At 40.9% G+C, this 15,880-nt stretch overlaps 1 protein-coding gene across 1 annotated transcript in view; it reads left to right on the top strand.

Annotated features, from left to right (window-relative positions):
• Positions 1 to 15,880, top strand: part of scn1lab (sodium channel, voltage-gated, type I like, alpha b) — a 121,842-nt gene that overhangs the window by 23,702 nt on the left and 82,260 nt on the right. Inside the window, exons 5-6 of the mRNA XM_061904697.1 lie at positions 1,720 to 1,848; positions 13,328 to 13,419. Coding sequence (XP_061760681.1) covers positions 1,720 to 1,848; positions 13,328 to 13,419 — 221 coding nt within the window. The remainder of the gene's footprint in view (positions 1 to 1,719; positions 1,849 to 13,327; positions 13,420 to 15,880) is intronic.

Genomic DNA, 15,880 nt, shown 5'->3' on the forward strand with positions numbered 1-15,880 from the left:
AGTTTGCAGTGCAGGATATTTGGGATCTTACTGTCAGAACAGAATAAAATAGAATGGACTTTATTGTCATTATATTTGCATATAACGACATTAAAAACTCCAACTTAAGGTGCGGTAGTGGGAACAAATATGGGGTGAAATAAATAACACAAGAGGTATGATAAAGGAAAAAACTAACAATTGAAATAAACAGACTACTATGCAATAAAAATAATAAGCAATCCTGTTACATGCAGAGCTGAAGTACACAAACAGGATTCTCGCGGAGGTCCCTGGGGAGTCAAGGTGATGCAGGACATTTTTCAGTCCCATGTTGACTGCATCTTCCACTGACCTGTTTAACCGATAGGCAAACGGTACAGCAGTGAAACATAACAGTGAAAGCTAACACCGCATTTGCGTATGATGTCACCGAGCGGCAGCATGTAGAAGCTGAAGAGTGCAGGGCCAAGAACCGAACCCTGTGGAACGCCGCACATTACTTTAACATACTCCGAGGTCACATTGTTATGGGAAACGCACTGCATAAAATACAAAGCTGAGAAGCTTTGTTTTAGCTTCTCAATGTGGCTCCTATTAGCTCCCCTGATCTGTTCATGGTCTGACACAGTTTCCTAAACTAAGGTCTAAACCAGGGTTTGTTGTTGTATGTGCAGAAGGTCCTGGTCTGCACACACATGTCCTCCATCCTGAGTTCGTTAAGATTTTCTGATGCAATTTCAAAGACATTCCAATCAGTTGAATCTGTTGCTTTGATTCCTTTGATCATCTATTCACATTAATAGATAGATAGATAGATAGTACTTTATTGATTCCTTCAGGAGAGTTCCTTCAGGAAAATTAAAATTCCAGCAGCAGTGTACAGAGTCAAGATCAATTTAAAAAAAAATTTTTAAAAGGTAAATAATGGGGGTTTAAATGGAAACAAAATAGAGAAATATTACAATAATAATAAAAAATAAAAAGCAACAATGGGAATAAAAATATAACAGTAAAATAAGAATATAACAAGACAAAGTAGGCAGTAGTGACCATGTTATGAAAACGTATTGCACTGTTATTGTTTTGCATCCCCTGTCATCCTAGTACCCCCCGCCCCCCGCCCCAGAGAGGAGTTGTACAGTCTAATGGCGTGTGGGACAAAGTAGTTTTTGAGTCTATTAGTCCTGCACTTGGGATGAAGGAGTCTAGCACTGAACAGGCTCCTCTGGCTACTGATAACGCTATGCAGAGGGTGACTGGCATCATCCAGGATGCTCACTAATTTGTCACTAAGGGATACAGGATTAGCAGTTTTCATCTGCTGCCTGTAGGTCGGTGTAAGGTTAATCAGATAATCATCAGAGAGTTCTAAACCTGTAAAGAACCGGTGAAAAAAAGCACTGTCCAATGTTTAAAAGTTATTTCTCGGGTCAGCAAAATACTGCAGAAATTACAGTTCCTAAAATCGCACAAAACCAAGAAAACATTGCTTTGGATGCATGGGTTATGTATACCGCACAATGTACACATCTCATACGCGGTCCAATGAAGACACAACTTTATGAATGTGCCGTATTGAGCATTATTTGACCTGCTCATGAAAATACAAGTGTGAACGCTCACCCAATATCTGCACCGAGTGGGAAAAAATATATCACTTAATTTTCTGGGCCAGTGTCAGACTACATGTGTAAACACAACCTTACATTTGTTTCTTGTTTCTTTTTTTTTTGCCAGATACACATTCACAGGGATTTACACCTTTGAGTCTCTCATAAAGATCCTAGCCAGAGGGTTCTGTATGGGAAAATTCACTTTCCTGCGTGACCCATGGAACTGGCTGGACTTTAGCGTCATCCTAATGGCGTAAGTATTTTGAGTGTGTTATCTGAAGCCAAAAAACCCTTTACCTTGTAAAAAAAAAAGGGCTATTTATAAATTACATGAAAGCCACATTTTAGCACAGATTTGGACTTGTAAAAACAATGGTCTTTAGTTTATTGACCTTCTAAATAAAACAAAATATTTTATCAAGGACTTTTCCAATGTTATTGCGCCCGTGCTCATTAAGTACTACATATTTTTAATCGCTGGTTATTTGAATATTCATGTGTGTTGTCCCTCCAAGCCCATGGCAAACTTCTTTTTAGAATTGGTCAATGCTTTTAATTCTATACAATCTGTCACTGGACTGCCACAAATGCACAGCCACACTTTAGACTATGTTTTAACTTGTGGTTTTACTATTGATAATGTATTTATGTGGGTCACCGTTTTATCATCTTTGACTTTTTCAAAGGTCAAATATTTGTTATCTTTTAAGCAATTTGAACAAGTCATGCACACATTTATTTAATCACATCTGGATTATTGTAATGCACTTTACATTGGAATAAATAACAATGCACTTTCATGCTGGGCTTCACGGTGGCAGAGGGGTTAGTGCGTCTGCCTCACAATACGAAGGTCCTGCAGTCCTGGGTTCAAATCCAGGCTCGGGTTCTTTCTGTGTGGAGTTTGCATGTTCTCCCCGTGAATGCGTGGGTTCCCTCCGGGTACTCCGGCTTCCTCCCACTTCCAAAGACATGCACCTGGGGATAGGTTGATTGGCAACACTAAATTGGCCCTAGTGTGTGAATGTGAGTGTGAATGTTGTCTGTCTATATGTGTTGGCCCTGCGATGAGCTGGCGATTTGTCCAGGGTGTACCCCGCCTTCCGCCCGATTGTAGCTGAGATAGGCGCCAGCGCCCCCCGCGACCCCGAAAGGGAATAAGCGGTAGAAAATGGATGGATGGACTTTCATGCTTATAGTTAGTCCAGAACTCTGTCCCAAAACTTTTAACAGGAACCAAAAAAAGGGATCACATCACCCCAATTCTCACTTGCTTGCATTAAAGGATTGTCCGGTCTCTCCAATATATGTTTTCTTGCATGTTTTGCATGTGATTTCATAGATGATGTCACATTTCCGAGCGCGGCCACTGCTGCTGCTGCTCCCCTCACCTACAAAGAGGTGATCAAGGGTGATAGGTCAAATGCAGAGAATCATTTCGCCACACCTAGTGTGTGTGTGACTATCAGTGGTACTTTAACTTTAACTTAATTTCCTAGCCTGTGTTATTATGTCTTTTGGGTGTACCACTTCTTGTCCTAGTTTCCTGTGGGGTTTTATTGCTGCATTTTTTTTGAAAAAATGCTATGGTGCATTGCATGCGTTCTGTTATTCCTCTGACGTATGGTAGTGTTACAGTATCTATATTTCTCTTGTTGATTTATTGTTTTTGTTTTGCTTTTTTGTATGTTTTCTGCCTTGCATGGCGTTTTCTTTTTCTATGGCCCATCTTGGATACTGACAGCATGTGAGAGCATGTTGGATATGTTTTTCTCCTTTTCATCCTTTATGACGTTAGTCCGGTTGTAAAGTGTTCTGACTACAGAGAGTTTTTGTGCAGTGAGATGTTCTGATGTCCAGAGAAGATACTGGTCTGTATGCATGGTTATTCTGTATACTGTAGTTTGAATGTTGCTATCTTTTTTGTGGTGTAAGTTTTTGTCCAGAAATGCTATTGTCCTGTTTGTTTCTTCTTAATGTGTAAATTGCAGGGATGGGAATTTTCCGCGGATACACGGAATTCCGCCGATTTTGGCGCCGCCAGAATAATTTCTGTGAATCGTTTAAATCCGGGGATTTAGGTACTCGTGGTTTTTGTCTCTGCGTTGACCTAGTTATTAGTACAAGGCAGAGAATTCCCGCGAAAAATCAATCAATCAATCAATGTTTACTTATATAGCGAAAAATCAATCAATCAATCAATGTTTACTTATATAGCCCTAAATCACTAGTGTCTCAAAGGGCTGCACAAACCACAACACAGACCACTAGGACATCCTCGGTAGGCCCACTTAAGGGCAAGAAAGACTCACACCCAGTGGGAGGTCGGTGACAATGATGACTATGAGAACCTTGGAGAGGACGAAAGCAATGGATGTCGAGCGGGTCTAACATGATACTGTGAAAGTTCAATCCATTATGGATCCAACACAGCCGCGAGAGTCCAGTCCAAAGCGGATCCAACACAGCAGCGAGAGTCCCGTTCACAGCGGAGCCAGCAGGAAACCATCCCAAGCGGAGGCGGATCAGCAGCGCAGGGATGTCCCAAGCCGATACACAGGCGAGCGGTCCATCCTGGGTCCCGACTAGCTCTACTATCAGCTGACAACATCAACCAATGACATTGCCCGTTATAGGCGTCTGCACGCGTCGTTTGCCGACAATATCTAGTCCCTGATCCTCAATTATTGTGAGCGTTTCTGAACTCGTATTCTGTTTATATTGGTTGTGTTTATCGGCGAGTAATCTGGAAAGAAAACTCAGTAGCTCTCAATTAACACGTTTCTTTATCGACAAAACAGTTTCAGACATGGTTAAGCTTATTCAAGATAGGAATGCTTCATTAGCGAATGATATCGATAAGGGCGTGAGAAACAAGTGGAACTGGGCATGGCTTGATAGATCTATCAAACTGAAGGTGAAGATTAACAACAATATCGTAGAAATAGACGAACTGATCAGCAGTTACGTTGCAAAGTGCGATGAACCGGGACGTGCTCAGTGGTTATATTGCAAGGGCATTGTGAACTATGGATCTCGGGGAAAAGGTGGCACTCTTTGATCACGTGAAATCGGCAAGGCATCTAAGTAAAGTGAGTTTACGGAGAAGAATTCTGGTTAATCCATTTGTAGGCCTATTTTTGTCTATAATCCAAAAGTGTGCAAGAATTTGATATATGTGTAAACTTGTATACATACATTTCTTCACATGACACATTTTTATGAAAATATTTGCTAATAAATGTGAAATTTTGGTCAGAAGAATATTGTTAGATTTTGACTCAAAATAGCAGGAAATGCATCCTAATTTTTCTGGGGGGGTATGCCCCCAGAACCCCCTAGCTGGCGAGTGCACTACGGCCTTCCGCAAAGCGGTGTTTTAGGATTAAAAAATGTTCAGCTGATTTTGTAAATCTTCATTCCCATCCCTGAAATTGTATGTTACCAGTGCTGTCTATTGTATTCAGGTGATCTGTATGCTCTTGTGTGTCTAGTCTCTAGTGTTATTTCTAATGTTGTCTACGTAACATTTCCTTCTGTCTATAAATCACTGTGTTGTACTGAAAGTATGTAGATTTGGAGACGAAATGTTGTAAAGTGGTGATGCCATTGATTGTCAGGTTTGTGCGTGTCTGGCAGCCCTTAGAGGCATTTTTGATTAAGAACTTAAGGGTTCTGTCTTGTTTTAATTTTTTCGTGACAATATGAAGGGTTGCATCTACGGGTGGGTTTTGTGAATAATAATATGACTTCATGAGATATGAATGTTGCATCCTTTTTAAAAGTTACGTTTTTTAATTCCACTGCCAGTTGTTGGGAGTGCTTGCAGTGGTGTTTTGTATTACCGAGAAGGGGGCTGTTGATTTCAACCAAAGCTTTTGATAAGTTATATTGGTCGTAATGATGTGTTTTTCTTGTGTATTTTTGGAATTCCATATATCGGGGAATACCGTTGGTTGTGGGTATTATTAGTTGGTTGTAATCTTCCTGTGTTATATTGTTTGACTCTAGTAGTGGCTTGAGTAATGTCTTCAAAGTCCTTTTCTTTTCCTCGGTGGAGTCCATCCATCCATTTTCTACCGCTTATTCCCTTGTGGGGTCGCGGGGGGCGCTGGCGCCTATCTCAGCTACAATGGGGCGGAAGGCGGGGTACACCCTGGACAAGTCGCCACCTCATCGCAGAGCCAACACAGATAGACAGACAACATTCACACTCACATTCACACACTAGGGCCAATTTAGTGTTGCCAATCAACCTATCCCCAGGTGCATGTCTTTGGAGGTGGGAGGAAGCCGGAGTACCCGGAGGGAACCCACGCATTCACGGGGAGAACATGCAAACTCCACACAGAAAGTTCCCAAGCCTGGATTTGAACCCAGGACTGCAGGACCTTCGTATTGTGAGGCAGACGCACTAACCCCTCTTCCACCGTGAAGCCCCAAAACAAAAAAAAAACAAACAAAAAAGACTCGGTGGAGTCTTTTTTTAGTATTTCATATTTATCATTGTCTTGTAGTATTCTTTTCATCTGTTTGTGGTATGTGCCTGCATCTATGATGACTGTTGTCTCCTGGGTGTCATGATCCGTTACCCGGGTCATGTCATGATTTATGTTTGGTAGTTCTCCTGTTTTAGTCTGTGTCCTGGGTGCACCCTCTGTCCCTGTTTACTGTTGGTTTTCATGGGCACTGATTCTCCTCACCTGTCTTTGTTTAGCAATTAGTGTTCCCACTAGGTGTTTTGGTTGATCACTCCCCTTCATAGTTTTCTGTCACCCAGCATTAGTTGCTGGGTCAATGTTTGCTATAGGCAACATTAACATTCTCCTGGTTTTTCTCCTCGCTCTAGTGATTTGTTTACACACTAGCATTCCTCGTTTTTTCACCCTTGGTGAAATTTTGTTTCTTTTAGCTGCATGCTTGGACTCCGCCAAGGCTGTCCTTTGTCACCGATTCTGTTTATAACTTTTATGGACAGAATTTCTAGGCGCAGTCAAGGTGTTGAGGGGTTCCGGTTTGGTGGCCGCGGGATTAGGTCTCTGCTTTTTGCAGATGATGCGGTCTTGATGGCTTCATCTGGCCGGGATCTTCAGCTCTCACTGGATCAGTTCGCAGTCGAATGTGAAGCAACTACAATAAGAATAAGCACCTCCAAGTCCGAGTCCATGGTTCTCGCCCGGAAAAGGGTGGAGTGCCATCTCCGGGGTTGGGGAGGAGACCCTGCCCCAAGTGGAGGAGTTCAAGTACCTAGGAGTCTTGTTCACGAGTGAGGGAAGAGTGGATCGTGAGATCGACAGGCGGATCGGTGCGGCGTCTTCAGTAATGCGGACATTGTACCGATCCGTTGTGGTGAAGAAGGAGCTAAGCCAAAAGGCAAACCTCTCAATTTACCGGTCGATCTACGTTCCCATCCTCACCTATGGTCATGAGCTTTGGGTCATGAGCAAAAGGATAAGATCACGGGTACAAGCGGCCGAAATGACTTTCCTCCATCGGGTGGCGGGGCTCTCCCTTAGAGATAGGGTGAGAAGCTCTGCCATCCGAGAGGAACTCAAAGTAAAGCCGCTGCTCCTCCACATCGAGAGGAGCCAGATGAAGTGGTTTGGGCATCTGGTCAGGATGCCACTTGAACGCCTCCCTAGGGAGGTGTTTAGGGCACGTCCAACCGGTAGGAGGCCACGGGGAAGACCCAGGACACGTTGGGAAGACTATGTCTCCCGGCTGGCCTGGGAACGCCTCGGGATCCCCAGGGAAGAGCTAGACGAAGTGGCTGGGGAGAGGGAAGTCTGGGCTTCCCTGCTTAGGCTGCTGCCCCCGCGACCCGACCTCGGATAAGCGGAAGAAGAGGGATGGCTTGTTAGCCTCCTCAGTTTTGTATTTTTTGTCCTGCGTTTAATTCATTAAAAAGAAAAGCTTTATCTTTCCTTCACACCGCTCCTGCTTGTTTCCTGCGTTAGAGGGAACACGGCAATCACAGCCATAAGACAAAGTTGTAACACTGGGAGTATTATTATTGATTTATCAATTTTTGGTGAATTTATTGCTTTTTCCATTTCTACCGCTTGTCCCTTTCGGGGTCGCGGGGGGTGCTGGAGCCTATCTCAGCTGCATTGGGGCGGTAGATGGTGTACACCCTGGACAAGTCGCCAGCATGGCCAACACAGATACAAACGTAGACACCATTCACACTCACATTCACATCTCGGGCCAATTTAGTGTTACCAATCAACCTATTCCCAGATCCATGTTTTTGGAGAGGGGGAGGAAGCCGGAGTACCTGGAGGGAACCGATGCTTTTTCCTCTTCCTTTAAAATGTTGCTTTTTGGAAGTTTGTATGCTTTTAATATTCCCACTACCGCATTATTAAAGTAAACTTTTTTTTCATGGGTTTTAAAATGTGTTCAATGCTAGTTCTGTGGCTAATATACATTCTTTATAAGGAATTGCTGTAGGTGTGATTACAAAGTTTATATGACAAGTTGCATATCCATTTCTCATTGATAGTGTGTGTGTTTGTTTTTGTTTGTTTTTCATTTTTATTGTTTAATTTTTCTATTTGGCGTTGTTTTGTGATATTAAATTCCTGTTCATATAATGTGTGTGGAAGGTTACCTCGTCCATATGGCCACATGGATCATATTTTTATTTAAATGTGTCAAACAGGTAAAAAATGGATGGTTGGATGGATGGGCATTTTTGTTCTTTATATCAATGTTTATGTCGATCTTGTTTTTTGTTGTCCTAATTCACTCTCCGATGAGCGCCTTCTTTGCTTTGTCGATAATGTTCTTTGCATTTTTAGTTTGGTAGGGGCTTCTGATGTTTAAACTTGCAGGTGTTATTCCTTTTTCATTGCATCAGAGGTTGAATTTCAATTTTTTTTAGCGTGCAAGCTTCTTTTTAAGTCCGTTAGTATGGCGTCATGTCTGTATTTTTCCTCAAAGTAAATCGATTGCATTCATCTTGTCTTCTCAAATAACTATATACTTTCATTGTGAGCTGACTCTTGCTAGTGTTTTTTTTAGAATGCATAACAAAAAAAAACGTGTGTGATGGTGAAAGATAATATTGAGATTTTTTACCGAGTCACTTTGTACAATTGTTTTATTGTGAAATGCTAAGGTGCTATTATTTAATTATTATTACTATTATTTATTTGTCTACCAGGACCGATGATTAATCAATCAATCAATCAATGTTTACTTATACAGCCCTAAATCACTAGTGTCTCAAAGGGCTGCACAAACCACCACGACATCCTCGGTAGGCCCACATAAGGGCAAGGAAAACTCACACCCAGTGGGACATCGGTGACAATAATGACCCAGTGGGACGTCGGTGACAATGATGACTATGAGAACCTTAGAGAGGAGGAAAGCAATGGATGTCGAGCGGGTCTAACATGATACTGTGAAAGTTCAATCCACAATGGATCCAACACAGTCGCGAGAGTCCAGTCCCGTTCACAGCGGAGCCAGCAGGAAACCATCCCAAGCGGAGGCGGATCAGCATCGCAGAGATGTCCCCAGCCGATACACAGGCAAGCAGTACATGGCCACCGGATCGGACCGGACCCCCTCCACAAGGGAGAGTGGGACATAGAAGAAAAAGAAAAGAAACGGCAGATCAACTGGTCTAAAAAGGGAGTCTATTTAAAGGCTAGAGTATACAAATGAGTTTTAAGGTGAGACTTAAATGCTTCTACTGAGGTGGCATCTCGAACTGTTACCGGGAGGGCATTCCAGAGTACTGGAGCCCGAACGGAAAACGCTCTATAGCCCGCAGACTTTTTTTGGGCTTTGGGAATCACTAACAAGCCGGAGTCCTTTGAACGCAGATTTCTTGCCGGGACATATGGTACATACAATCGGCAAGATAGGATGGAGCTAGACCGTGTAGTATTTTATACGTAAGTAGTAAAACCTTAAAGTCACATCTTAAGTGCACAGGAAGCCAGTGCAGGTGAGCCAGTACAGGCGTAATGTGATCAAACTTTCTTGTTCTTGTCAAAAGTCTAGCAGCCGCATTTTGTACCAACTGTAATCTTTTAATGCTAGACATGGGGAGACCCGAAAATAATACGTTACAGTAGTCGAGGCGAGATGTAACAAACGCTTGGATAATGATCTCAGCGTCTTTAGTGGACAGAATGGAGCGAATTTTAGCGATATTACGGAGATGAAAGAAGGCCGTTTTAGTAACGCTTTTAATGTGTGCCTCAAAGGAGAGAGTTGGGTCAAAGATAATACCCAGATTCTTTGCCGTGTCGCCTTGTTTAATTGTTTGGTTGTCAAATGTTAGAGTTGTATTATTAAATAGAGTTCGGTGTCTAGCAGGACCGATAATCAGCATTTCCGTTTTTTTGGCGTTGAGTTGCAAAAAGTTAGCGGACATCCATTGTTTAATTTCATTAAGACACGCCTCCAACTGACTACAATCCGGCGTGTTGGTCAGCTTTAGGGGCATGTAGAGTTGGGTGTCATCAGCATAACAGTGAAAGCTAATACCGTATTTGCGTATGATGTCACCTAGCGGCAGCATGTAGATGCTGAAGAGTGCAGGGCCAAGGACCGAACCCTGGGGAACTCCACACGTTACCTTAACGTAGTCCGAGGTCACATTGTTATGGGAGACACACTGCATCCTATCAGTAAGATAAGAGTTAAACCAAGACAGGGCTAAGTCTGACATACCAATTCGTGTTTTGATACGTTCTAATAAAATATTATGATCGACGGTATCGAAAGCAGCGCTAAGATCGAGGAGCAGCAACATAGATGACGCATCAGAATCCATCGTTAGCAATAGATCATTAGTCATTTTTGCGAGGGCTGTCTCCGTGGAGTGATTTGCCCTGAAACCGGATTGAAAGGTTTCACATAGATTGTTAGACGCTAAGTGTTCATTTAACTGCTCCGCAACAATTTTTTCGAGGATTTTTGAAATAAAGGGAAGGTGAGACACCGGTCGGTAGTTTACCATGAGGTCAGGATCGAGGTTAGGTCTTTTAAGAAGAGGATGAATAACCGCTTTTTTGAATGCTAGGGGAACAGTGCCCGAGGAGAGTGATAAGTTTATAATATTTAGCACTGATGGACCTAATAATACAAAGAGCTCCTTGATCAGTTTCCCAGGAAGAGGGTCAAGTAAACATGTTGTCTGTTTTATTCCATTTACACGTTGTAACAATTCCTCTAATGTTATTTCCTCAAAACGAGAGAAACTATTTTGGAGGGCAGTATCCGCCGTGTATACCATCGTATCAGTGTTAATAGAACCCCGTTGTAGCTGGGAAGCATTGTCTTTAATCTCCTTTCTAATGACTTCAATTTTCTTACTAAAGAATTGCATAAAGTCATCAGCTGAGTGGGTTGAGCTACTGGAAGGGGTCCCTTGTTGGGTTAGCGATGCTACCGTACTAAACAAAAATTTAGGATCGTTTTTATTACGGTGGATGAGATTTGAGTAATATTTAGCTTTAGCTAAGGTAAGCATGCATTTATAAGTTATTAAACCATCACTCCATGCTTGATGGTGCACCTCAAGTTTAGTCGTGCGCCATTTGCGTTCCAGCTTTCTACATAATAATTTCTGAGCTCTAGTTTCTTCTGTAAACCACGGGGTGCGCTTTTTTGGAGCCTTTTTTAACTTTAGCGGTGCTATGTTATCAATGGTTTCGCGCAGGGCAGCGTTAAAGTTGTTAGTGAGGTTATCAATAGAGCCCACATACTTTGGGAATGGTGCCATTACCGAGGGCAGTAGGTCAGCAAGAGTTGTCGTTGTGGCAGCATTAATGTTGCGGCTGCTATAGCAGTTATTATTATTATTAGTTTGACGAACATGCGTCTGAACCTCGAATTTTATAAGGTAATGATCGGACAATACTTTAGTATACGGGAGTATCGTAACTTTGGAAACGGTGATGCCCCTGACAAGCACTAGGTCTATCGTATTACCGTTGCGATGCGTGGGTTCATTTATTATTTGTGTGAGACCACAGCTATCAATTACAGTCTGGAGCGCTACGCACGGTGGGTCCGATGGGGTATTCATATGGATATTAAAGTCCCCCATTATGATTATATTATCGGCGTGTGTCACTAGATCAGCAACGAACTCTGAGAATTCATTGATAAAGTCCGAATAGGGCCCTGGGGGGCGGTAGATAACAGCCAGGTGTAGAGGCAGCGGTGTGACAGACCTCATAGTAAGCACCTCAAACGATTTATATTTATTATTTATGTTAGGACTAAGGTTAAAGTTTTCGTTGTATATTAGTGCGACCCCCCCACCCCTTTTAAGCGGACAGGCAATATGCGCATGTGTAAAGTTAGGAGGACATGCCTCATTTAGCGCAAAAAAGTCGTTTGGTTTAAGCCAGGTTTCGCTGAGACCGATGACGTTAAGATTGTTGTCTCTGATAATATCATTAACTAATAACGTTTTGGGAGACAATGATCTTATGTTTAAACACCTATATTATAGGTAGTGGGCTGTTTCAGGGAATTTTTGATCAAATTATCCGCAGTAGCAATATTGATAATGTTGTGTTTATTATGCCCAGTGCATTCAGTATAATTACGACCATATCTAGGAATTGATACGACAGGAATTTTCCGATTGTTTGATTGTTGCTTTGATAAACTGCACGCATCATGGTTAGCCACCTCAGTAACGGGGATTTTCCGATTGTTTGTTTGTTGCTTTGATAAACTGCACGCATCATGGTTAGCCACCTCAGTAACGGGGATTTTCCGATTGTTTGTTTGTTGCTTTGATAAACTGCACGCATCATAGTTAGCCACCTCAGTAAAACACATGTCCAACTCTGAAACACTCAAAGCAGAAAAAACTTGTTCTAATTTAACTGACTCCTTACCCAGACCAGTAGTCTCGCATTTTCCATCTAAATCCGTCTTCGGGATGGAGGGAAGTGGTGTTCTGTGGTCATTAGCCTTCTGCTTTGTTTTTAGCCCCGCTCGACATCCGCGTTTCCGATCACACCGCTGGCGTCTGCTCCGTAGACGGCCCCCGCTGCTACTAGACTCCCCTGCTTCACAGGCCGCTGGATGTAGCCGCCGACGTATTCCCATGCTAGTTAGCATGTTTAGCACGCACGCGTCTATCAGTCCAAAACGGCCCGATGTGTCCACATCCAGAAGTGTCTGGCGGTCGTACGTGATCACGGAGTGACCACGATGTGAGCCAGCCATAAAGTTTGTAGAATTGTTTGGTATTTCTGCCAAATGTTCCATCTTTAGCAGGAGCTCCGCAATGTTGCAGCCCGTCCGGGCGCCGCCATCTTGGAAAAAATATATATAAAAATATATAAAAAATAAATATTTCCGCACAGTAATTTTTTTTCACATTAGGATAGTGACTGATACAAAAAAATCCAAAAAAGTGCAGTTCTTTTTTTAAACTCTTTATCAGCTGATGACAGCATGTTAGAATATTTTTTTAAATTTTTGTCTCCTTCTTCTGTTTACATTTGTATGCTGTACTTATCCTGCTATTGCTAATAATTGTAACATTTTTTGTGGTAATGACGGTGGTCAGAAAGCTCCTAAGTAGTTCAAAACTCTGCAAGCAAATGTGGAGTTTAATCAACATTTGCTCACTCAGGAGAAATGTGATGACCTAGTAAGAAAGGAAATGTGTTCAGTAGTGTATATTTGCCCATGATTGTTTAATGCTGCATCATAACTGTCTATCTACTGTAATTCTGCAGGTATATAACAGAGTTTGTAAACCTTGGGAACGTTTCAGCTCTGCGCACATTCAGAGTACTGAGAGCTTTGAAAACTATCTCAGTGATACCAGGTAATGCTGCCTGATTTTGTCCTTATTGTGTGACAATTTACATTCCCTGTCCCCTTTTTTTGTTAATTCCTTTAATTTTTCTTTAGTCATGGCATGAGTGTGTCTGTTTTGTGTGTCCATGAGCATGTGTAACATTTTGTAAACCCTTCGAAACTAACCAAAATGTACCACTTTTTAAGATTTCTAGGCATAGAGGTGCAACAAAAGTGGAGCAACAAGAATGGCAGGAAGTCATGTCATAAAGCTAATCCTAACATAGACTACAAAAAATATGAATACAAAAAAAAGCACTCAGTGAGCGCAAAATTCCTGAATCCAGACATATGAAATAAACACAGTGAACCCTTTTGTCAGGTACATACCTGTCAATGTTTGCATTTCAAAATATGGGAAATTTCTTAAGTAAACCTCGTAAAAATAAGGGATTTTCATCAAAAATTACCGTTGTATTAATTTTAAATAATTCATGGCATACACAGGACCCAAACCCACTTCCCTAGTATCACAAAAGATTGTCGCCAACCACTAAGCTATCCACTCTGACAGATGTATTTGGTAGTTAGTGGGTTGAATATAAGGTTTACTAATAAGAAACTCTGTAATATTGCAAAAATTAAACAAAAAAAGTGTGGGCTCCTTCACAGAGTTTAAAGTTTCTTTTCGTAGTTTATTTCGAACATGACATACATACAACATTATACATCAGTTAAATTCATCATTTCGCAATACACAATACATCATGTCCGAAAAGGAGTAGGAAGAAGCAAAGCTTATTTAATCCTACCCCTTTTCCACTTCAGAGCGCCCACAATATATACATTCATTCACTGACTTTCTTTACAGCAAAATATCAAAATGACATCTATGAGTGATTAACACAGCAGTTTTCTAACATGTACTTAATTATTTCAGTCATCATTAACATACTAAGATGAAGAATATCTTATTTTCAATAAGTTTGAAAGTGTTTCTCATAATACTTCTTTTTTGTACTTTGTAAGCACTATTAATTTAAACATCCTCTTCAACTGACTCATATCAGTACAATGTTTAACTTCTTTACTTAATTCATTCCATAATTTAATTCCACATACTGATATGCTAAAAGTTTTAAGTGTTGTACGGGCATACAAATGTTTTAAGTTAGATATTTCAAGTTGGCTCCTTGATGTTACAAAAAATATGAGGATGGGTGAGCAGCTGCCCGCTCTTCTTTAGGTAAAGATAATAAATATCCTATTTGTCTCTGTATTTACACTAAGTTTGTATTTTTGACACTGATGTTCCATCGTCATTATGTCCATCCGTCTCGCTCTGTTAATTTGAGTGGATCACATAACATGGAACTCGCCACGTTCCTTTCACAAGAGCACTCTACGATTAGGGCTGTGAATTTTTGGGCACCGCACGATTGGATTCTTAGGGGTAATGATTCAAAATCAGTTCTCAATTTAAAATGATTCTTGATTCAATATCAATACTGTTTTTAAAACATCGGTTGCCACTTAAGGATTTACTAAATTCCTTTATAAAATAGCTCTGTAATTTGTTTTGATATTACTTAAAAGAAAACTGGTTTTGTTTAATAAAATTCGACCCAAACATTTAATTTTTCTCTTTTTTTTTTTTTGTCCTGTCCAGCTTCTCAGGCAAATCATATAGTTGATGTAGATGCCCATATCGGCTGTTCAGATTTACTTTACAAAAGAGAAGTGTAGGATACTTCTCTTGTTGCCTTATTTGAATTTGACTTTATTAAATGTATTTATATTATCATTTGGTGCAGCCGGGCCGGAGCAGGAGGGGATAGAAAGATAAAAAAAAGGAAGACGGAGGGGGAAATTGTGGGGATAAGAGGGGGATTAGACAGAGAGACAAAAACGACAACAGCAAATACAACAATAACAACAACAACAATAGAACAACACCAGCACATACAATATGTACAAATATGATCGTAAAAGTGATAGCAAATAAGCAGTTAGTGAAATAAATAATATAGTAATGACAATGAGCATTTTTACACTAAAACTGAAGCAATACAAATACCAATAGAAAAAGCGCTATTGATCATGAACAAAACCAATAGTTTCCTTCTATTATCAACAATAAAGTTGTTCAAATGCAACAATACGTATACATAATGATAGCTAGAAAGATAATAAAAAAATAAATGGAAAAAAAAGAAAAAAGAAGAAGGAATACCGAAAGATGAAAGGGAAGAGAGAGAGGCAACCTATATTAATCTTGCAGATTGTTATAGTAACAATGGTTTAAGCTCTGCCAATATGCCTTGTGTTACCCAAACATTTAAAATCAAACACAAAAAAGGCAACAAGAGAAATATCCAACATTTCTCATTTCGAAAGTATATCTTTGTACCAGATAACAGCACATCAACAATTTGATTTGTCTGAGTGGCTAAACAGTACAGATTAAAAAATAAATTTTAAATAAAGAT

Source organism: Nerophis ophidion, linkage group LG06, assembly GCF_033978795.1.
Source record: "Nerophis ophidion isolate RoL-2023_Sa linkage group LG06, RoL_Noph_v1.0, whole genome shotgun sequence".
In the NCBI taxonomy this organism is placed as follows: Eukaryota; Metazoa; Chordata; class Actinopteri; order Syngnathiformes; family Syngnathidae; genus Nerophis; species Nerophis ophidion.